At 31.8% G+C, this 23,102-nt stretch overlaps 1 protein-coding gene, 1 long non-coding RNA gene and 1 other non-coding gene across 4 annotated transcripts in view; 1 reads left to right on the forward strand and 2 right to left on the reverse strand.

The window, feature by feature from the left end:
• The window catches only part of LOC118187628 (synaptotagmin-15-like), a 384,376-nt gene that overhangs the window by 210,157 nt on the left and 151,117 nt on the right, over positions 1-23,102 (reverse strand). The window contains exon 1 of one of the 2 annotated variants that reach the window (XM_085822539.1): positions 530-584. The exons of the other annotated variant lie outside the window; for it this stretch is intronic. Coding sequence (XP_085678665.1) covers positions 530-569 — 40 coding nt within the window. The 5' untranslated portion in view covers positions 570-584. Of the gene's footprint in view, positions 1-529; positions 585-23,102 lie in introns of those variants that run through there. 2 annotated transcript variants of the gene reach the window in all.
• Positions 1-23,102, forward strand: part of LOC118190955 (uncharacterized) — a 94,784-nt gene that overhangs the window by 18,371 nt on the left and 53,311 nt on the right. The window lies entirely within an intron of this gene.
• Positions 22,799-22,872, reverse strand: TRNAT-GGU (transfer RNA threonine (anticodon GGU)). Its single transcript has one exon. It is a non-coding gene; the product is annotated as a tRNA-Thr (tRNA).

Raw genomic sequence — 23,102 nt, forward strand, 5'->3', positions numbered from 1 at the left:
TTTACAGAAAACAAAAGAAAGGAAAAAGAGTAATTTGAAACCTTCTAATTACAACCTAATATATCGATGAAGAGTTTAATATTAAAATTTTAATAAATTAAAAAATAAAGGACTGAAAATTATAAATAACAAAATTATACTATCTCATATTCGCGCTTAGGTACAGCTTAGCTCCTAAAACAGTTTTTTACTAATTGTTTATAATAGATTTGCAGTTTAAAAAAGATTGGCAAGAATTTAAAGTCCTAGAGTACAAAATCACATATTTAAAACACATTTTTTAAAATAACAGAGCAAGACAATAGGGAAAAAAATTATTTTATTACACCATCTTAGTTTAACTTCATCGGAGGAGTTCTCCATTTACTTAACTAATTAATTGGCATAATGAGCACAATAATCTCTGATTTCAGATGCTAGTAAAACGTTTTCCTCTTAAATGACGCCGTGCGTTTGTTTCTTAAATATAAAACGAGTTAATTCGTCATATTTCACATTTTTAACGTTTACAAAAACATTTTCAACCTACCTGAAGCGAGTTTCATAATTTGTAAATACTTGTCCTCCATTTTATGTTTTAGAAAGAAAATAATAACGAAAAATCATACATTTAGCTGAACCGGCAATTTATCAAAATGCAAGATATCTTTTAAATTCATCAAAGCTAATGATGAGGTTTATTTTCGTGTTTGGAAATTTCTTCCAGGCTCTTATCATATTAGTGCGGTTGTACTAAAATGCGTGAGATGTCTGCATATCAGAAATTTCTTCGCTCTGAATTTCTTCGGAGCATGCGCTAGTATGAAAGCTGCACATAAATAAACACTGACTTTCCTCTTTTTCTCTGTTTCCAGAAGTGCTGGAATATACAAGAGTAACTGAGAATATATTAATAATACAGAAGAATATGATGGTGGATTTACAGGGTGGTTATAATTAAATTGATCCTATTCAGACCACTCTAGAACCCGTTCTACCTTTTGAAATCCGATGACATTTGGTATATTTGTTACATGGAAAAACGATTTCCGCAATAAAATTAGTTAAAATTTTGACCCCCAGGGGGAATTCTGGCGCCTAAAGAAGGACAAAATATCTGTCAGAATCATTAAAATTTATTCAATTACAGAATGTGCTCAATGTGTGCTCCATTGACATCAGTTACGTGTTGAAAGCGCATTATAGCGTGTTCAATGGTAGCGCGAAGCCTCGAGGGATTTCAGCAAGATGGCGTGTAATGCTTTTTTTCAACTCAGGTAAAGTCATAATTCTTTCGCCATAAACACGGTCTTTTAGGAATCCCCGCAAAGAGAAATCACAGGGATTAAAGTCGGGTGAACGAGGAGGCCAGGCATCAGAAAAAGCTCTGGATATTACACGATTCTCGCCAAAGTTACCACGAAGCATTGGCGCCCAATGTGGGAAGTTGCTCCATCTTGCATAAAGACAATGGTCTGATAAAACGGTTTTACCAGTGAAGCTCGATCTTTCTTCTGTAAGGGCATGATTAACGATGACGAAGGCACACAGAATGATTTTCTGCCCCTGGCTACAAGTCTCGTTATAGGTTTGACTAATTTGCATAAAGAAGTTTTGAAAATTGCCATCTGGTGATCAAAATCTGAACTACTTTTTTATTGCAGAAATCTTTTCCCCTTAGTCCATATAACGTATATACCAAATTTCATCAAAATTCGATCGGCAGAACAGATTCGACAGGAGTCTGAATAGGGTTAATTATAACCAACCTACTTTCAACTTTAGCTCAAAAGGCACGAAAAGAAAAAAAAAGGCCTATGACGGTCGTCACAGGGTCAAACATAGCTTGAGAAAGTGGTATTGTTAAATATAATAAGTGAGCTGCCAAATATTATGTGCATTAAAATTAAAGTTATTATTTTTTTGGTTTCCTATTATTTCAATGAAGAAAAAATATATCTATCATTTGACCAGCGTATTCAGTGAAATTCAAATTATAGCAAGGGCATTAAATTAAGAAAATATTTTAACTTGGAATAAAGAGTAAAATTAAATCAAACGTTGCATGTGGTGTAACAAACAATATTGTGTTTAAAAATCTTTTATTAATGCCAATTACGGTACAAATGTTTATACCAGATGCAGCATGCATAAAATTATAAGTTGGATGTACTTCCGAAAATACCTCGAATCCGACAAGTCCTAGGAAGTTCAAAATTTGCATTTGTGTACCGCATGATCCACACTGATGGAATAATTAACCGAAGGTCGAAAAGTCCTCTAAATATCACGAGAGTAAGACTTGGAATCAAAATTTGAAATCATAAAAGGGAATAGTTTGAAGCTTGATTGATAATCTCCATATATATATAGGGTAATTTTCTGTGAATTTTGAACTGCGCTTTTTAATGGAGCTTTCTGGTTTGAGGGTGGCTGTGTAACTGTTCTCATTTTCAGAAGTCCAATATAGACAACAGTAAAATAACAATTAGTGAGCCACACTTATCGACATACTCGTTAGTATAGCTTGTTGCCATGCAATGAAACTCAAGCCCAAATCCTGGAGAAGAGCTGGATGCTCTTATATATATATAAGATAGGTGTGTAAGATGTAAAATAGGAAAATAAACTTCTAACTTTAAATTGGAAAAAGTCCTTTTAACTTGTCTACGCCCCTTTCTTGTCCCCAAACTGCAAAGTTTTTACAATGTATGAATCTACGGTGCATCATCTCAAAAACGGTACATCATCATCATCATCATGCGATCTTATGCATTTTATGTAAACGCAGCAATGCGGATATTTTGTCTCCAATCAGAAACATTTCACTATTTATATAATATTTCACATTTATTGAATGCGCATTTACTTTCCTCTTTGATCTCGTTTTGCTACTACGTGTCATTCATCTCTTTGTTTCGTTCATTGTCTAAAGACGTAATAGGCTACTATATAAAATTGTGGGGTGTATATCGCATGCACAATGATGTGTGAATGAGAATATGTATCGAAAATTAAGTGTGCTGAAATAAATTATGTCTTGTTTTTCGCCACGTCTGTCTCTGAATGTCATCTTATGTACCTATGCAGCAGTCTTCGAATTATCAAGGTATTTACAGGATTTATTATAACTATTACAACGTGAGCCGTTAAAAATCCTTAGTGAGCCGAAAGCCCTCTTGAGTGATTTAGTGGTAGGAAAAGAAGGGTGAGTGAACTCTGGACCTTTCCCTGGGAAACTTCCTTTCAATTTGAGATGGAACTGAGCAAATCTATCATCTATTAAGGTACTCAAACCGACTGTAGACGCCATCCTGCACTCCACTCCACGTGAAATTCGTGGACAAGTCAATGTCACACAAGTGACAAAGTGTCAGAACTACAGAATTATTGCTATTGAAATCGCTGACTTTGCAAAGAGTGATAATGGTATAAATGATATTTTATTGTATTTTATTGTATTTATAATGGTATAAATGATATTTTTAAATATCCCTGAAATCCATATAAATTATTAAGCTACATATTTCTTTTAATAAATAAAATATACATATTTCTTTTAATAAATAAAAGAAATATGTATGGTTCCTGGTTCGTTTTTACATTAAGGAGCAGTATAATGTTTTAATTTGAAAGTATAAAAATACATAAATTAATAAATTAAAATGACATAAAAATACAAAATTTATTAGGAAATATACACAATTTTCAAACTTTCTTTTATTTATACTGATGAATAATACGTTATTTTTAATTAAAAAATAGATTGAAAATATTACATTGCACCGAAACTCAAGACCTATAACAATTTTGCTATACTCCTGACTCCACATATGGTTACTTAAGGTTATGCTGGATAGAATGGCAACAACTTTCAAAGCTATCGATTTGCTAGGCCACATGGATGATTCACATAGAAGTAGCATAACATGATAATGAAAAACAAAGGTTCTATTTCATTTATATGTTTTAATTTTAATAGAATAAATTACTGTCATTATAAAAAAACAGAAGCATTAAATATGGAAGTAGAGAGGATGCATCAAATTAAGCAGATACAGATATTTGTAAACCCAATCACTTACTCACTCACATAGCAACTGAAATTACCTTGCGTGATGTTCCTGGCTAATAAGTTAGACAAAAATTAATCGGGGCAAGGACTATGTAGTGCCATACAGCTATATTATTCCAAAATACAATATTCAAATGACACTAGTCATACACTTTGTCATACTGCGCCATCAGTCAGTCGATAGTGATTCTAACACGGTATTAGCACCTTTCCTGGCAAAGTTCTAGAGTAATAATATTTAGACGATGATTAATTTAATATAAAATCATTTTAGACGAAACTGAGAATTGTACGACAGTGTCAGAGTGTATTTAATCGATAATAAGCAAAGTAGTCGTACATTAATGATTAACTTAAGCGTGTAGTAATGCTTTTTTATAGATGAATAAATGATTATTTTAATTGTCAATAAATATATTTATCTATTAGTCTATTAATTACAAAGCATCAGCAAGTAAATAGAAAACGATAAATGCTGTGATGCGCATTAAATGGCATGATGTGCATTAAATGCTATGATGTGATATTCAGCAATAAATGCTATGATCTTTATCAAATCATCCTTTATAATTTAAAAAACCTTTGCTAACAGAAGCTTTTTTTACCGTTTGTATTTTTAACCACTATACTGTCTTCGCGGCATGTTAAAATACTTAATTTATAACGAATTAGAATCTCTGTTTACGGACATTACCCATCTCATATCATTGCATTCTCATTTAGAGGACACTCCCTGATAACGAAGAAAAAAGCCCTTGATCCCGGATATATTCAATGATACTAGATTAGAATATATTTCCAGTTAATACTCATAAACATATGCAATATTATTTCAGTAAACCCAATGATGTTTATTACAATTTCTGATGAATTACACAGAAACACAGTCTTTTGTAATTTTTTAAATCCTTTTTTTACCTTAACAAGAAATTCGTAATAAATTTTAAGAGCTACAAAAATCGCAGTGTCGGAATGGAAGTAACTAGAATGTTATTAGATCAAGATTGCAGAGCATCGAATTAGTTTAAAAGAAATTTGCAGCACGTCTTAGAATCTCAAATATTCTAATCCAATCTTTTACAACAAAGGAAGAAGTAGCAAATATAGCTTTGATGTTGGAAATTTTACGTTCTACATTTCGTTAATCATGAATGAGAATAATGTGCCGCAGAGGTATGAAGCAATCTTGAATTTTAGGAATGTATATGTTTAACTTACGGCAGTCGTTTTTAAAAAAAAAGCGAAACTTAATGAGCTACCGTTATACTGTTTCACAAAATACAACTTGCAAACAAATTTAATGTAGCTAAAGCCTTGTTAGACCGATACAATTTAAACTTATGGCGATGAACATAAGAATAATTTAAAGGAGTATTATGTAAAAGTTAAAAGATGAAGGAATTATTTACAAATCAATCCACAATAACCTATTATCTTGACCAATACAGCATTACCCACTATTTTGTGCTATCCTTTAAGGAAAAAGTGCATAAAGAAAAAAAAAAATTCTAGAGGTTTTCTCTTTTTTTTTTTTTTTTTTTAAAGTCCAAAGGGCCGTTAGCCCAGAAGGGCTTTTAAGTCTTGAAACGGCATTTTGCGTTGAATTATTAAAAGCGCTAAATCACTTCTAACCTTTTTTTAAACCCTCGAGCTATTACTACTTTATCACAGCATCTGTGGCTATAGGCATCTGCGCGTGCGCGATGGGGACCGCTGCTTACGCCAGATAGGGTAAGTGTGTTTTCTGTTGCAAGATTTATTTTTATTTCATTATAATTTGGAGAGTCATTAGGCTGTTTCGAAGTAGAAGTGAAAAATGTGCGGTGCCTTCGCCGAGACTCGAACCCTGGACTTTTCGAATACGCTTCGAGAATGCCTTATACACTCACGCTTTTAAAGGGCGACTGGGAATTAAGGGACGCAATTGCCAAATTATGGTGGTGATGAATCATTGTCCAACACTTTTTAGTTTGGGCGCCACTTTGCAGTAACTAGGATTTTTCGATGTCAGAAAACTTGAAAAATGTGTAATACTCGCGCCGAGACTCGAACCCTGAATCTCTCGCATACGCATCAAGTATGCTTCGAATTACACAACGATGGTATGCGCAAAGGAGGGAGAAAATACCTTAGGATTTTATTAAAGCTTTAACACATCTTAAGACTTTAAAACGGTAAGATATATTATTTAATCACAATTAAATGAAGAATCTGGATAGTAAAAGCATTGCACACTTTGCCAAATTAACTACTGCTGGTAAAAATGCTAAATCGTTGAAAAATCTTTCTTTAATATTTTTCAGCCTAAATTACACAAGAGAATTGTACAATTATTTAATAAAGAAAGTACGTATTTATTTAAGACAGTGGCCGTATATTTATTTCATTAGATCACCTGCGCACAAAGCTTGCAATAAATGCTTGTTCAAAGAAGCAAATACACTGTCATTGACGTAACTTCGTTTTTCCATAGAAATTGCATAGTTTCCAGTGAATCTTCAACTTGAGAAAATCTAATAATATATGAAATCTGAGAACTAAAAACAATAAATATATTGAAAAGATTGGCCTCGAGCCTTTTAATTAAAATAAAATATTAGAAATGCAAACTCTGCAAAAATTTGCATTCTGAATTGACCTTAGTAATTAAAGGCGATTGCTGGCGTCTTTTTGATCTCCCTTTTGAGTAATCCAAAATCAGAATTATATATATATATATATACATATATGAGGAATATTTTAATTACATTTCGAAAAGATTGGAAATAAAATTAACGATAAAGAGAAACGCTTTAATGCATACACATGTGAGTTCATACTATGTTATTCCATATGCACTGACACGATTCTTCATTTTACCTCTTCTGTTTGTCTGTTGTTTAATGGGACCGATGCTTGAGTCACATGTGAATTTCTCTTTGTTAATAGAATGTTTTTTAAGATTATACATACATTAAGTTATTTTGAAGCAGGAATCATGAAAAATGAGCAATGCCCTTGCCAGGACTCGAACCTAAACCTCTCGAATACGCGCCGAGTGTGCTACCGTTACACACCGAAGGCATGCAAAAAGCAGGGAGCAAATACCTTATATACTCCCCCTTTTAAAGACGATTGGAATTAAGGCCAGTCGCCAAATCCCGGTGGTAAAAAATCATCATCCATCACCTTTTAGTTCGGTTGCCCTGTAGAGTCATTAGGTTTCTTTTTGGTGCGAGAGACGTGAAAAATATGCAATGCCCCTCGCTGGAACTCGAACACGCGCCGAGTGTGCTACCGTTATACCACGAAGGCATGTAGAAAGAAGAGAGAAAATTCCTTAAACGATTTACTGCAAATTGTGTAATTTCTACTCAAAAAAGCTGTATGAATGACAGTGAATGCATAAATGTTATCAAAAATTTCAGTACGGGTGCACATATTTACGTGATCAGAAGGGTTAGGGAGAAAGGTCTGTAGTCAATGATAATTTTTATCAAATTATGCAGTAGATTAGCCTACTGATAAGGCGATGATCTTTCGGGATGAAGGCCCATCGAAATTTGCAAATTCCTAGTTTTATTTCTTAGAAGTGGTTTTAACTTAAGCAGAAAACATTGAAAATTTGAAATCAGTTGAAGCATATTTTAAAACACACTGTCTAGCTATGTAACTACCTCTCTAATAAATATTTACATTTTATGCTTTCGTGCTATTATATTTGTACTTTCAAGAAACAATTTATTTGGCAACCCATATGACGTCACATACCACAGACACATCACGATTCGTTTATAAGTTTTGGCAGCTCCTAATTGACAAAGGTCCGGGGTTGGAGTGACGGCGAAATCCTAAAATATCGCTTTATTGAACGGTTGCTGCTATCCCAGTTGTGGAAATCGTGCCTTTAGAAATCGATACAGAAGCCCCAGATGCCTCCCAGGATCTGATTATCTCTTTGGAGCTTAAATCCGGGTGGTTAAGCATAGATTTTTTTAAGTATCAAGTTTAATGCTAGAGCTATGTCTGGGGACTAAACATTTTAACACATAGCAGAACTCTGTGTTAAAATAGCTCTATCAGTAAGTTGCATTCAATATGCGCTAACGCTTAAAAATATACAATTTTCGTTTGTGAATAAAGTAATTCTGTTGCATAATTTCTAGTGTACAATTAATGGTATAATAAAAAATTGTCTTGTAATATAAAATAAATTAAATGACAATGATGTTAAATATTATAAATATTTGATAATAATGAGTTGAACTATTAATGATGAATACTATTAATGATGAACTATTAATCATGAATAATATCGATAAGATATTAATGATACTTTATGGACCAAATCATGAAAAGCAATCAATGTTCCACAACTTCGTGTAAAATTAAACCGAGACGTTAGAATTAGTTATAAGCAATTAAAAACATGATTTTTTCCCATTTGTACGTCTAATGTCTAACATGTATGTATTATAATGTGGAAAAGCATTTACATAAAGTACAAAGCACACTTTTTTCAGATGCAAAATATGCAATACAGCAAAATGCAAAAATCATACGTTCCTCTTATTTAATTTAAACTATATCTTGGAAATACTTTGTGATATATACCAAAATTTTAACGAAAAATAATTTGTCCCTGTTACATTGCATAATATGTAACAGATGTTTCTTAAATGAGCACAGAATTTGCATAACATAACAACGTTTTACTCAGTCTAACTTTAGAAAAGAAGCACCAGTATTATGAAGGAATGACTCCCGGGAATAAATAAAAAGTAGCAGTCGTGTAGGTATCCAATACGAAAATGTCTTTCTATTAATGTTTACAAATTCCAAATTCAGTGTAAGACAGCATTACAATGTACATATAAACACAATAATTATAAAAGTTATTAATAATTTGCTAAAGTGGATCGATGCTTATTAAAATTTAACTTATAAAAATAATAATTTTTAAGAAAATTATTTTCATTCATCCTTAAATAACAATTAAGCTTTAATAGTACGACCAATGTACAATGTTTATGTAAATTATTTATGTAAATTATATGTAAATTATTTATGTTTTATGTAAATTAATTGTATGCAGAGTTTTGAGAAAAAGCTGTAAAGTGGTAACCAGCGTCAAACCATAATAGTAGTTCGGTCTGCACAGCCAGACAAATGGACTGGTTCGCATAGATGTTTTACGGAGTTTACCTTGGGCGTAACGTCAATAGAGTCAGTTTATCTTGAAAAGTCTCATCACGAATTCCTTATTCCCTAGATAGCCCTCGTGTGATTTGGCATTTCCAAATAAAACATCACCTTTAAATTATATTTCTTTAAAAGTTAGGAAAGTTAGGAACGTTTGTTAAAACAAGTTAAGTTAGGAACATTAACGAAAAAAATGAAAAGTTAGGAACGTTTCTGACATTTATATGACCGACTAAATGTATTAAAATTGTAGAGTCATTAGGTTAATTGGAAGCAGACAACATGAAAAATAAGCAATCGCCTTCGCCGGGAATCGAACCACGGACCTCTGGAATACCGGTCCAGCGTGCAAAACCACTACACCACGAAGGACGCTAGGAAAGAGGGAGAAATACCTTATATACTCCCCTTTTTAAAGGGCGACTAGGGTTTTAGGGAATTTAGTCGCCAAATCCTGGGTGTGGAGAATCATCATCCACAACCCTTTTAGTTCGGGCGCCACTGTAGAGTCATGAGGTTAATTGGAAGCAGACAAGATGAAAAATAAGCAATCGCCCTCGCCGGGAATCGAACCACGGACCTCTGGAATACCGACCCAGTGTCCAGAACCAATACACCACGAAGGACGCTAGGAAAGTGGGAGAAATGCCTTATAAAATAACTTATGTTATTTAAAAATTTTCACGTTTTAGCATTTAAAAAATAGAACTTGAGCTCCGTAGTTGTATGCTTTTCATGCTTATATTACTTCTTCGTTATCTTTCATTTATTTATGGTTCGAAAACTTACGTAATTTTTGCCACTATGAATATTATTTTTACAAAGTTGCCAAAAATTTCGGTTAGGAATACGTCAAGTAATTTTTACTTTAAAGGATTGCGGGATTTATTATAATTTTCCAATAAGTATTTTTATTTTGGAATAAGCCTTTCCTATGCACTCTCATTTCCCTCCTACGTTTTACTACCAGAATGAATTTTCAGTATATCGATTTATGCAAATGAAACGAGTATTGAAGCTGAAGTCTGGGTCACTTCAGTAGGAGAGCCTGTTCTGACTTTCAGCCACTTTGTTGATGCTAGTCTAAGCTATATGGACGTACTGCTACGTGCTAATTTACACGAGCTACGCACTGCTAGTTTACGCCAGTGATTTTAAATAAGGGTTGACTCAGTTAGTGATTCTGTGCAGATTCGGCTAACTAATTTTTATTGGTATTAGATTATTCTATTTTAATCTTGAGTTAAAAGTCCAACTGGAGGCTTTTGTACACCCAAAAAAGGGGTCGTCTGTTCATTTATGTTTAGTTGGAATAAAGGGAAATTCAGCGAATAGTCGCTACGCAATTCTTCAATGTTCTAGCTTACAAGAAATTTTAATTTAGCTAGGATATTACAGGATCACATTTTTCTTCTTTTTACTAACTTGGCCATTTGGCTATGGGAGCACATTTAAGATTAATATATTTTCTACGAAGATATAATATATAATTAATATATTATATAATATAAATAATATATTTTTTACGATAATATAATATATAATTAATATATTATATAATTAATATATTTTCTACAAATTTTCAGAATTATGCAAATATGTCAGGAATTCAAAAAAAAAAAAAAAAAAAAAAAAAAAAAACCCTTCGTTTTGAAGACTACTCTTTTGTCTACTAGATGTTGCAAAGATCAAAATTTTGCAATGATTAATTTGGCATAACCCTAGGAATACTAAGAATTCAGTGTTAAGTAAAACAATCTGTATCAAATTAAAAAGATATTCTTGCGGAATATTGTTTTACCTTACGAAAATATGCACGTGTGAAAAATATCAAAAAATTCGGATGAATAAAAAGGGGGGTTCAGACGATCATTTCAAGTTAACTAACACACACAAACTATCATACAAGCCAACCAAAAACCAAAAAGGAAAGTTAAGTAAAATCTTGCGAAAAGGCATAAAATTTTAATAAATATTTTCTTCTGAGATACGAAGTTTGATGTATAGTTTATTTTGGGGAGTACAATAAAGATATTTTGCTTTATAAATATAAATCTATGACAGCAGAGAATCTTTTAAATTTATGTGTTATTCAGTAAAGAGGAATGTTTCTGAATAATATTTTGTAATGTTCTAAGAGATAGATAATTTTGTTTTGTAAAATATTAAAGCTCTTTCATGATCTTTTTAAGTACATGCTTATTATGGTTACTAATATCATAAATTGTTTTGGCATATAAATGAAGAAAAGAAACAAAATCATAATTAGAACGATACCAAAGTCATCATAGCAGCCAGTATGGAAAACAACCGCTTAATATTAATGATAATAGTTCTTGAGATATGTTTACACATCTTACATTATTGGCTACATACGTGAATATTTATTGAAAAGAAAAAATATCAGGCGAAATACGTTGGTTTGCTGTTTACTCAACGATATCGAATTCTTGAATACAGAAAGCTCTGTCAAAAATGCAGAAAGGAGGGAAATTTTGAAAGAAATGAATCTTCGATCCAAGGAAGTTAATAAACCCAATGCAAAAGAATTTTCGTTGCCGTAAGGCCTTTGAAAACTCAAATCTTTCAGAAAAAGAAACTACATGTTCACTAGTTACTGAAGTCTCATCATCAAATTTCTGTAAGTTCTTTTTCTTGCTGTTGCCATTTAAATGTAAGCAAGCAAATGACAGTTCTGAAGGATAAGACTAGAAATATTTTGAGTAATTCTGAGTGAAATATTAAAAACGTTCCCCTTTCCAGCTATTCAAATGAAAAAGAAGTGTATTTAAACCTAAAGTTTTTGTGAAGGCCCATGAAGACACAAATTACTTCATATACGTTATGATTATGGGGAAGAATAATCTCATTGCAATAACCCTGCGGAGTTAAGTGCACATAGCTTTCAATACATTTAAGTAAAAATCTCGGATTTATTTGAGCACATATTCTATTATTTGTTGCGTCATGAAGTAACAGTTTTGCAATGCATAAAAATCGCAGTAAAATAAAATAAAACAAAATTATGTTAAATTATAGCAACAAATTGCTAGGTTTAATTGTTTTTCACAATGTGTGAGACGTATGTAAGTGAAAACATAAGATGAATATTGATTTATGCTTCTATATGGCCTCATATTTGCACAAAAAATTCGTCCTAAAGAAGGATCTGATGTGAAATGAGAATCTTGACCTTGGCATTTATAAAATATGACATAGGAAACGAAATCCAATATCCCTGCATGACTTTAATTCTGATCTCGAATTAGAATTGAGTACATAAAAAAATAAAAATATTACCATATGGTAATATTTTATAACGTAAGCATAATATTATTAAAAATTGGTACTTTTCTACATTATGAACTTAAATTTGACGTATCAAATTTGTAAGTTTAAGCTAAATACCCATTATCAATTAGCTATAGTTAAAAAAGTCATATCTCTTACGTGTATGTTACAGTTATCTCAGAAACGAATTCCCCAACATCAAGAACTGATAGGTAAACCTGAAATCATTGAGTGCTGCAACGCGAATAAATCCATGAGATATATTTGAAGCAATTTTCCATTACTTATTCCGTCAGATAATAATATCAATTCAGTAACTCGCTTCCGTAACAAAGATAAAGTAAGACTTAGTTCGAATTTGTTTTAGTCCTATGCAGAAAAATTCATATTTTAGACATTCAAATAAATAATACAGAAATGAACATTTCACGTGCACATCCAAAGCTTTGTTAAGTTTCAGGTATAGGGGTTTACTTCCAAATCAAAAATAAAATTAGATTTTATCGAAGCTCTCAGTTTGGAAAGAAATACAGCAGCTATACAGCCACATTTTATGACTAGCGAATTTATTATAATTTTTTATGAAGAAAAACATAAGAAAAAGAGCAAATAAAAGCTTCGTAAAAATGCGAATTTTCTTCTGGAATTAATCTGGATATTTAATTAAATTTTTTGTTTCCCTCCCGAAACAGTTCTTCATTCATTTTTCAAACATCATTCTCTTGAATGAATTTTTAAGGACAATAAATTCTAAAATATTTTTTCTACGAGATTCGATCCACGAAGAAGAAATATTTATTAAAAATTTTTAATTGGTATGTCTCGGATATAAAAAATTAATGCGTGCAAAAGGTTTGGTAATTATTTTATGAAATTTGGATATATAAATGCTTATGTTTAATAATTTTGTCTTTTTTAGTATTTCTGAGATTCCTTTCATCGAATAAAATAAAATTCAAACTGAAAGTAAAACAGATTAATTTTAAATATCTAATTCTTTTATATTTCTGGTAGAAGGCATGCAATATTTAGTATCGATACGTATTTGTATACATAAATATCAAACTAAATTACTCCTTGGAAACCTCCAATATAGTGGTTTTATAAGGTTTAATTTTAATCCATTAAATATAAAAATATATATATATTTTACTTATACAAACGTCTTACTCAATTAATTTAAAATTATATTTTCAGCAAATTATTTAATTTTAGCATGAGAAATATACGTTTAATATAGAAATAAGCGAGGAAAAATACAGGATTCAATGAAAATATGCTTTCTAGAACGAACCTATATTTTGCTTACTCAGATTTCGGATAGCTCTTATTCTCTATATACTAAAATCTCATTGATAATCAAGGTAGCAGATGCACTTATTTCCCATTCGATCAGAAATCAATCACTAGATTGAGTTCTGATTTCTTATCCAATCAGAATCAATCAATTCTCAATAAATAGAACAAACCTATGAACTGTTTTGCTTACTCATATCTGAATAGCTCTTCTCATTCTCTATACTAAAAACTCAATGATAATCAAGTAGCATTCAATCAAATGAGTTCTCCTTTCACGTCAAGGCAAAAATACATAAGAACTCAAAACATACTCTTTAAAAATTGTAAAATACAGATAATCCTAAAACAGTTACAAATACAGTTAAAAACGATTTTTTCATTTAAAATTAGAGTTTATACATTAAAAAAAAAATTCTCCTAACGAGTAGAAATACAGAATTTTTGGTGCGCAAAAATTTACCTTCGGTCTCACTTGGCAAAAAGACACATGTTGGTGCACAAAGTGACTTAATTCACTATACTACTAAGAGTTTCAAATGTAAACAAATAGCGGCCACGTTAGGCCTAGCCGCCTCTTACAATTGTTGATAATTCTAAAACGATTGCCTGCAGATTAACTAAAGTCATAAAAACCTTAATCGGAGCATAAGAACAACAAAATTCAATTACTTTTAAAGCAAAAAATGCCAAATTTACCAAGAAATAAGACTAAAAAAAAGCAGAACTCACCGAGACCAGGTAACAGAGTGGGTACATTTTTTTCCAATGGCTGATTGTAAACAATTACAAATGAAACCCAGTTCATTAATCTATACAAGGCCGGAAGTGGTGGTCTCTTTATTATGGAGGCACCTAGTAGGTGGGCCACCATCGTTTTTCATATGAAAGGACGGACAGTTACAACCATGCCTTCTTCGGAATTCGAACCCAGGTCCTTCGGCATCGCGGTCAGCTTCCCTGACCACTATACCGACTGGGCGGCAACAGAGTGGGTACATCTATATATGTATATATAGAGAGAGATATACATATATCGGACATCACGTAGGTACAATCGCCACAAAAAATCCCTACTTAATGTATTTTAAATTCATTTGACAATCCGTTTTGGGAAAAATAGTCCTTTATTCTGTCCATACTTATAGATGTCATGCAAAAAAGCCGTCTAAATGGATTCAAGAACAGTCAAAATGGATATTTTCGTTGAATTTTGATTCCCGAAATTTTTCGAAAACTATACTTCGTACAAGGAAGTAAAAGCGAGGATGCAAACAATAAATTCTTTCTAATGTCTTTCAGCGTTTCTCAGCTGAGACCATTAAAAAAAGACCACATTAAGTTAAACGACATTAGAAAACGAATATATGCTAATCGCTATACGTATAACGAATATATTCGTTACGTATATAATAAATGTTTTAATTAATTTCTTTAACGTAAGACTAAAACGTCATTATTTATTAGCATTATTTAACTGAAGTAAATTTTCTTTGGCATTTATGTTTTCTTTTAAATTTCTCGGCGCAAAAATCACAAAAATTAGTAAATTTTCCTTGGCACTTATGATTTCTTCTAAGTTTTTCGGCGCAAAAATCACAAAAATTAAAAATAAATGAATTAAAATTTATTATTTAAAAAATTCCAGAACGGAAATTTATAGCAGAACAGTATCTATAGCTATGATAGCATATCAAACAATTCACAGAATGGAGTTAAAAAAATATGTAAAGTAAATGAATTTTTAGCTCAAGGGCCATTAATTTTGTTTTAGTGTTTTGCGTTGAAAACTTTAAATGCCGGTTTCACTTTTCAAATTGTTGCCACCAAATATTATCTCCCTGTGTTATATTTAAAAAAATTAAATAATGAAGAACCTGCATATATGTATGTATATTTCTCGCATTGTGATAAAACAACGGTACCTAGAGCGATCAAATTTTGAATAACGTAATGCTTCACACGAATAAGGGCATCTGGAAGCCCTAATTTGGAATTTGTTTTATTATCGATTTCAAATTTTGAAACACTTTAACGAGTTTTTTATTAAGAAAACGCAACGATTTCGAAGCGAGCAATGAAACGCTGTACGGGGAAAAATTATTTTTATCTCCAGCGCGCAAGACTGTGTATCAGAAATTCTAAAGATATGCTCATTTCAAAATTATTTTGCGATTTCGCTGCTGAATTGAATTTTATGGTTCAAGTGCAAAGAACATGATATTTAATAAATAAAATTATCACACAAAATGTTCTTTTGAGCGTAATATAAAATCTGAAAGTTTAAAATTTTTTTAAATTTAACCATTTCTTTGAAATTTAAAGCATGAATTTTACCTTATATTGGTTTAATAAATAACAACTCTTTCCTTCAAATTTTCCTTTAGGTCACTTTTGATTTCTTTGCCCATTTTTGCTATTAACAATGCATTTCTCCCAAAGTCTCTATAATGCATTTATTCCCTGAAATAAAAAAGTAGTCCACAGTCGCTGAACGTTAGTAATAGACAGCATCCATGACATTATTGTCACATGTCGCGAAGAATTTCTTCAGGTTTTACAGTAAAATATCAAAGCAAGTACAGAGGCTAAGGCAATACTTGGAATCTTGCAGCAATTATAGCAACCGTTATTGTATTCTTTCTCTTAACCTTTTCAATACTGTCTACTGATAGTTTTTCCACATTGCAGGTAATAAAATATCAGCATCCTCTAGCGTTCCCGAAAATACTTTAGCTAAAAGTATCTTTCGTTAAGACTGCTAACCTTCACTAACCTTCTTATTTGAAGAAGAAAAGGTATATTTCCGAAATAATACTCTGTTATATGTTCTGAGGGTCAAGCTGGTGTTCGTATGTTTAATCCAAGTTGACATATCTAATTTCAAAACGTTTTCTGTGTAACTCTCTCAAAAGTAATTCAGATGTCTTCATAAGATTTACTTTCTGTGTTTCATTTAATATTCTGGATGCATCACGCTGAGACCTTTCCCATCGTGAGATATTATCTTAAAACTGATTTTGCTGTTCGAAATGAAATACAACACAAACTACGCTACATAATTAGTACGTCTGTATGACATCACAATGTTTTTCATTTTGTTAATTATTTTCTCCTGGATTGATTGGTGTGAAGATCGTATTCATTTGAATCTTTTACAGATCAAATGCTTTTATTTTGTGAAATTTCGCCCAAAGGCTTACGAATGCTCAATATCGACACATGTTTCAAATATTAATGTTTTATTCCAGTTCTAACTTGAAATGCTGAATTTCTCTTTTGTATAGCTTTGGAATTTATTTCAAATAATTGAAAACTATAAGCTGATGAGGCTAAATTTATTAGACTTATAAAGCGTACATAACTTTACCAACAACTTATTATCTCGACAGACATTTTCTGTAGCAATTTAAGCTCAGCCAAATACGAAACCAGTATTTCGTAACTCAGATAAAAAAATGCACTCCCAATACATTATCTCCAGAATGTTAAAAACTTTACCATCATAACATTTGCACGAATCATTCTGAAGTATACGGTAGTACAAGAAATGCGCATTCATAAAAGACAGTAGCATTGTTGTTATTGCCAATATTTACCATTTTTATACCTTTTAATTATTTTTATTATTTTTATTTTGCTTGGCAAGGCTATTAACGCTTTTGTGTAGTGACAATAATTGTATAAGATTAAAACTATGAATTTCGTGAATTTTTATCGGTCTGAAAAATAAGCGCTCTAACACTATTTACTGTAAGTATACCATTAACTGTCCTAGAATGGTTGAAAGATTAAAGCAGCGAGCAGTCACGTGCTAAGTTCTCGGAGCAGGCTAGATGCACAGCGGGTTTATGGCTTTTTTCCATGTTACCTGTACATGTTTCTTTACATGTTTATGGCTTTGTTTACGTGCTACATGGTGGACTTTATGACGAAAATAGCTACTTACGTGTTTACATTCGTTATAAAGTCTATCATGCAGTCTTGCATCCTAGTAGGCAGAGAACTCCTATGTGCTAAGAGATAATTAGGTAACTAATTATTACTCTGTTACATCTAAATAAACAGTTTTAATAGTATCTAGTTAATTCATTTAAATACGCTTTTTTTTTCAGCTTTCGCTAAAGAGTTTTGATTAATTCTTTAACATGAAAAATAGTAACAACATCAATTGCTTGAAATCTCTTTTGCCACAAATGGCTATGACACGTAAATACTGTTGCACATCAGAATTTTAACAGCAGAATGTTGAATCATAATTATTTTTAAATGACGAGCACAGATTTACAAAATGGTTAAGACAAAAGAAACATTATTTTGAAAATAAAAAATACGCATTTATCCAGAATGAAACTATAAGACTAGCCGTTTTTATCAACAGAGAGTAAGTGAATTACATAAATCATGTTAAAGATAACCTTTACCAGAAACAAAAATTTTAATTTATTGAATTTTCAGTACTTGAAATCATGTGTACATGCGTTTGGTAACAGACACAGTTTTACTCTTTGCTTCGAAATACGACTGATGAAAAGCCTTATTTATACTAACTGAGAATAAACGTTGTAGAGAATTTTCTGAATAATAACATTTAAATTAGAATAACGTAAAAAATAAATGTCAAATGTTTTCACCACTTTCACTTCTAATATTTATTCACGTTTAAAATGGAAATAAACTAAATTTAAATATTATGAATTTAATTAAATTGTTTGCTTTTTAAGCGAGTCTGAAAAGAGATTCTTCGCATTGTGAGAGTGTACTTAATACAAATGTTTTGGATATGTATATCGAAATATTCATAACACATTTGAAAACTTTATATATAGTATATTGCTAGCCGTGCTTCCTAGCTTGAGTCGAGGGCCTGAGCAAAATTTGTAGATGAACTTTGTTTTGTAAAATCATAGTTTAAATATTTACGATTCATTTTAATCTGTGTGTTCTGTTGTGCTGCATAGGCTTTTGTAATTACAAGAGCTGTGTAAAGTGTTAGATTGAAGATCTGATAGATTTATTTTAAACATTCTCCAGAATTGAAGTTGCGTATCTAAAAGACTACGAGAAGGTAATAAGTCGCCTGCCTATCTTCACGAACATGGTGGTGTGGTGTATTTAATTATGGCAAAGCACACTAGGGCTATCTGCCTAAGGGGAGGGATGCCTTTCGTGGAGGACTTTCTAAGGGAAACTGGCTTGTATACACGTTACACATGGGGAAAACCACGAAAACGCCCATGCAGCCAGCCCGTTCGCGTGATTCGAACCTCGGGCCGAACTACCAGTGTTCAGCGACTTTACCGCTCGGCCGCTGGTCGGCCTCCTTCACGAACATGGATATTAGCGTTTAAACTAGTTTAGAATCAACGTTTAAGTCAACGTTTTTAAGCTTAAAATCAACGTTTTGCTTTGTGCTCTGTTATGTTTATTATGATTATCTAGGCTTCACTGCTGAATTTCTGGCACAGTATTACCCCTCTCCACTGTTTTGAGGGAGTGAATAGTAAATAATGTCTAAAATTAAAATTTAATGTAAAATATATGCACTATAGAGGTTCATATAAATTTAAAGTTTGCTGTGTTTAATAAATATGTATTATTGCTACGTTAATTAGTTAATAAAATATCATTTTATTCAGTGTGTACGACTAACTAAACGTTTTTATTAATTTCACTAAACCTAAATGATGCACCAAAATTGTACCTTTTTATACATTTAGGGTTATATATTTGGGTTTAATATACTGATTTTTGCTTTCATTTTTCTACAATGAACTCACTTTCAGAACTTATTCATTTTTTAATATTGGTTACTAGACTTTTTATATTGCAGACGTTAGAAAAATATGCCTATATCATTCGGATGTTTATTATATTATTAAAACAATGCTGCTAATCCATGTTAAAATTCCTACGGTTTAGCCCAAAACGGCTGTAAGTCCCGAAACGGCATTTTACGTTAAATCACTTAAATGCAATATATCACTTTTCAAATTGTTGCCACCAAATATTATCGCCCTGTATTATATTTAAAGAAACTAAATAATGAAGAATCTGCATGAAGTATGTATGTTTCTCACACTGTGAAAAAACAACGGTACCTAGAGTCATAAAATTTTGAACAGCATAGTCCTCCACCCGAACATGGGCACCAGGAAGTCCGAATTTGGAATTTGTTTTATTGTATATTTCATATTTTATAAAGCTTTACCGAATTTTTTATTTAAAATTCAAAAATTTCAAAGCGAGCATTGGCTACATTACAGGAATTAAAGCATTTTTATCTCCAGCGCGCAAGACCATCTATCGGAAATTCTAAAAGTATGCTGTTTTCAAATATTTTCAGCCCAAATGTTTTCGAAAAGTGTATGTGTCCATAAATGGGGGGAAAAAAACAAACCGCCCGTTCGGGCATCTGAATAACATAACATCTGAATATCATAACATAACAACTGAATGCTTTCAGATTTTATTTATTGTTCTATCTTTATTTTTTAATATTTCTCTCCATTTTACTTCTTAGCTTTAAATGTACAGTTCTTGTAATCTATGCAACTACTGGCACATCATGCAGATGTTTGATTCCTTCGTAGAATTCATCTTTTATAATACTGAGTAAGTCTCTCTTTGAGGTTTTCTGATTCACCTAAGTGCTATTAAAGAAATAATGTTTATAATTTTTTAAAGATATTACATAACAACTATAGGCCGTCTGAGAGAAAAAGGGCATTGAATCCCAGGTCCATCGTCAACATCTTTGCTTCAATTATGAAATCTTCGGTATAATCTTCGGTATTAACGGGAAGAACTCTGGATCGTATTAATGACAGGCGCATATGACGGAGACATAAATTGTAAGGGTCAGCTCTATCCAACTCATATATCTTCACTGCTGCTTTACCCTTATATATCAAAGCTACATTTCTGTTCTTTGCTTATCTTTTGAAAATCTCGACAACAAGTGCTTACGGTACCAAAGCAAACAGTTAACTGCACAGATAATTCTGTCAATAAGATAATATTTTAAGAAAAGCAGTTTGAGATAGCATAATAACAACTGTTTTCAATTATATTTTGGCACATTTTTAGGCATTCGTTCAAATATAGTCCTTGGAACTCTGGACCAACGTATTTTGTCTCAGACGCAGATTAGATATCTCGAACGCTATTTTAGAAATAACATTAAATGCATTGAATATTCTGTATGTAAGGAAGATTTAACAAATAAATTATATATGGCTTTCTGTGAAACAATACTGCACTCATTAGACTTGATAAAAATTTAAATCAATAACTCGGAAGATAAAAAAGTCTGTACCTGAAATCTTCTAAAGTAACAAGTATGAAAAGGAAATGGAAATATATTCAAAATAAATGAAGAATTCAGCAAGTAATATGTTATTCATTAATTAAATGTCAAATAAAATTTAGAATCAGATTCCATTTAATATATGCTCAAGCAAAAAAAGGAAAACATTTTTCGACTTAAAATAATTACCGAGACCTGGTATGATTTTAAAAATGGAATTTTTATTTAAAGGGAAGGGAAGAAATGAAATGCAAGCTAATATGCATATTTATTCAACAGACTTGATAAAGTTTACCGTTTGTTTCAGTGAAACGCTATACACATATTTTTCTATTTTTTATACTTTGCATTTTACTTAAAAGTACGGTTATTCTGCTTTGCTGTGTTTTCTCGCGTGTTTTCTGATTAAAATGGATTCAGAAAATACTCTTTTTCGGGATGTCTGTACGTACGTATAATATATATCTCGCATAACTCAAAAACAAATAGCCTCAGAACATTGAAATTTTGTATATATGACTGCTATAACATGCAATTATACACCTCCCTTTTGGGTGCAATCGCCTGCATCAAACATATATATATGTAATATTTTGGCAGTCGGGCACATGAATGAATTTTGGCAATGAAATGACGACACAGAAGGATTTAAATTTATAGCTTCATATCTTTATTCAGTTGAAAGGCATTTTATCATTCTTTACTAAATAAGATTAAATTCAATGCATCATAGTATTCTTACAAAGGAATACAGATGAGAGCAGCAGCATATAGGTCTTAATAGCAGAGGGAGAAAGCGGTCTCTCTCGCAAAATGGCACGAGTTCTCTATTTATAGAAGCGGTTACGTAATAGGCTGGAATGTTCTCGAAAGTACTGGTCTAGGGGGAAGATCCTGAAATTGCGGAAAGTTAATTACAGGTTGCTTGTTCGCATAGAGCAAAGCCGTCCTATTTTTTATATTTTGCATATATATATATATATATATATATACCTACAACCTACTCTGTTGCCCGGATTGTTGAGCTAACGTTTCTTAGTCTTATGTGTTGGTAAATTGTGCATTTTTTGCTTTAAAAGTGATTGCGTTATGTGGTTCTTATGTTCCGGTTAAGAGTTTTATGCCTTTAGTTAATCTGCATGCAATAATTGTAGAATTATCAAAAACTTAAAAGTTATTTAGGTAGAACTGATCCTAATGAAGCCACCATTTGTTTAAATTTGAAACTTAGTAGAATAGTGAATTAAATCAGTTTGTTCATCAAATTCAGTATGTTTTGGCTGAGTGGGACCAAAAATAAACTTTCGATTTTGCGCGCCAAAAAATCTGCTTGTTTATGCTTAGAAACTCTAAATTTTGATTGTAAAAATTGTTTTTTTTAAACTATTTTTATATGTATTTTGTGTTCTATGATTTTCTGTATTTTACAATTTTTTAATTTAGACGTTTTGAGTTTTTTGCCTTGTTTCGAAGAGAGAACTGAACTAATTGAATGAAAATATATCTCTAATGAAATTCGAGGAAATAAATTTAAATACATTGCAGCAAAAATGCATATAATTTAATATGTTGCTAAAGGAAGTCATGTGGTGTTACCATCAGATTTTTGTTATGTTGCAGAGATATTAGGTTAATTGGAAAAGACGGAGAATTGAAAAATTAGCAGCTGCCTTCGCCGGGAATCGAACCACGGACCTCTGGAATACCAGCCCAGCGTGCAGAACCACTACACCACGAAGGCACGCTAGGAACGCGGGAGAAGTACCTTATAATGTATTACAAAGATTATGTTTTGACAATAGAAATATCTTTAATCTAGTCTGTTCATTTTCCAACTCACATTATACAGCGTTATGTTACTTCACATGCTTAGACTGACGCAATGTAACGTAATGCTACCACTAGTTTGACGAAAGCGACTTTTTGTTTAATTGTGTTAAGTGGTTTGCTCTCAGTTGTGAAGTTGTTATT

Source organism: Stegodyphus dumicola, chromosome 8, assembly GCF_044657685.1.
Source record: "Stegodyphus dumicola isolate Sdum_Otavi_A_Nest chromosome 8, ASM4465768v1".
Classification (NCBI taxonomy): domain Eukaryota; kingdom Metazoa; phylum Arthropoda; class Arachnida; order Araneae; family Eresidae; genus Stegodyphus; species Stegodyphus dumicola.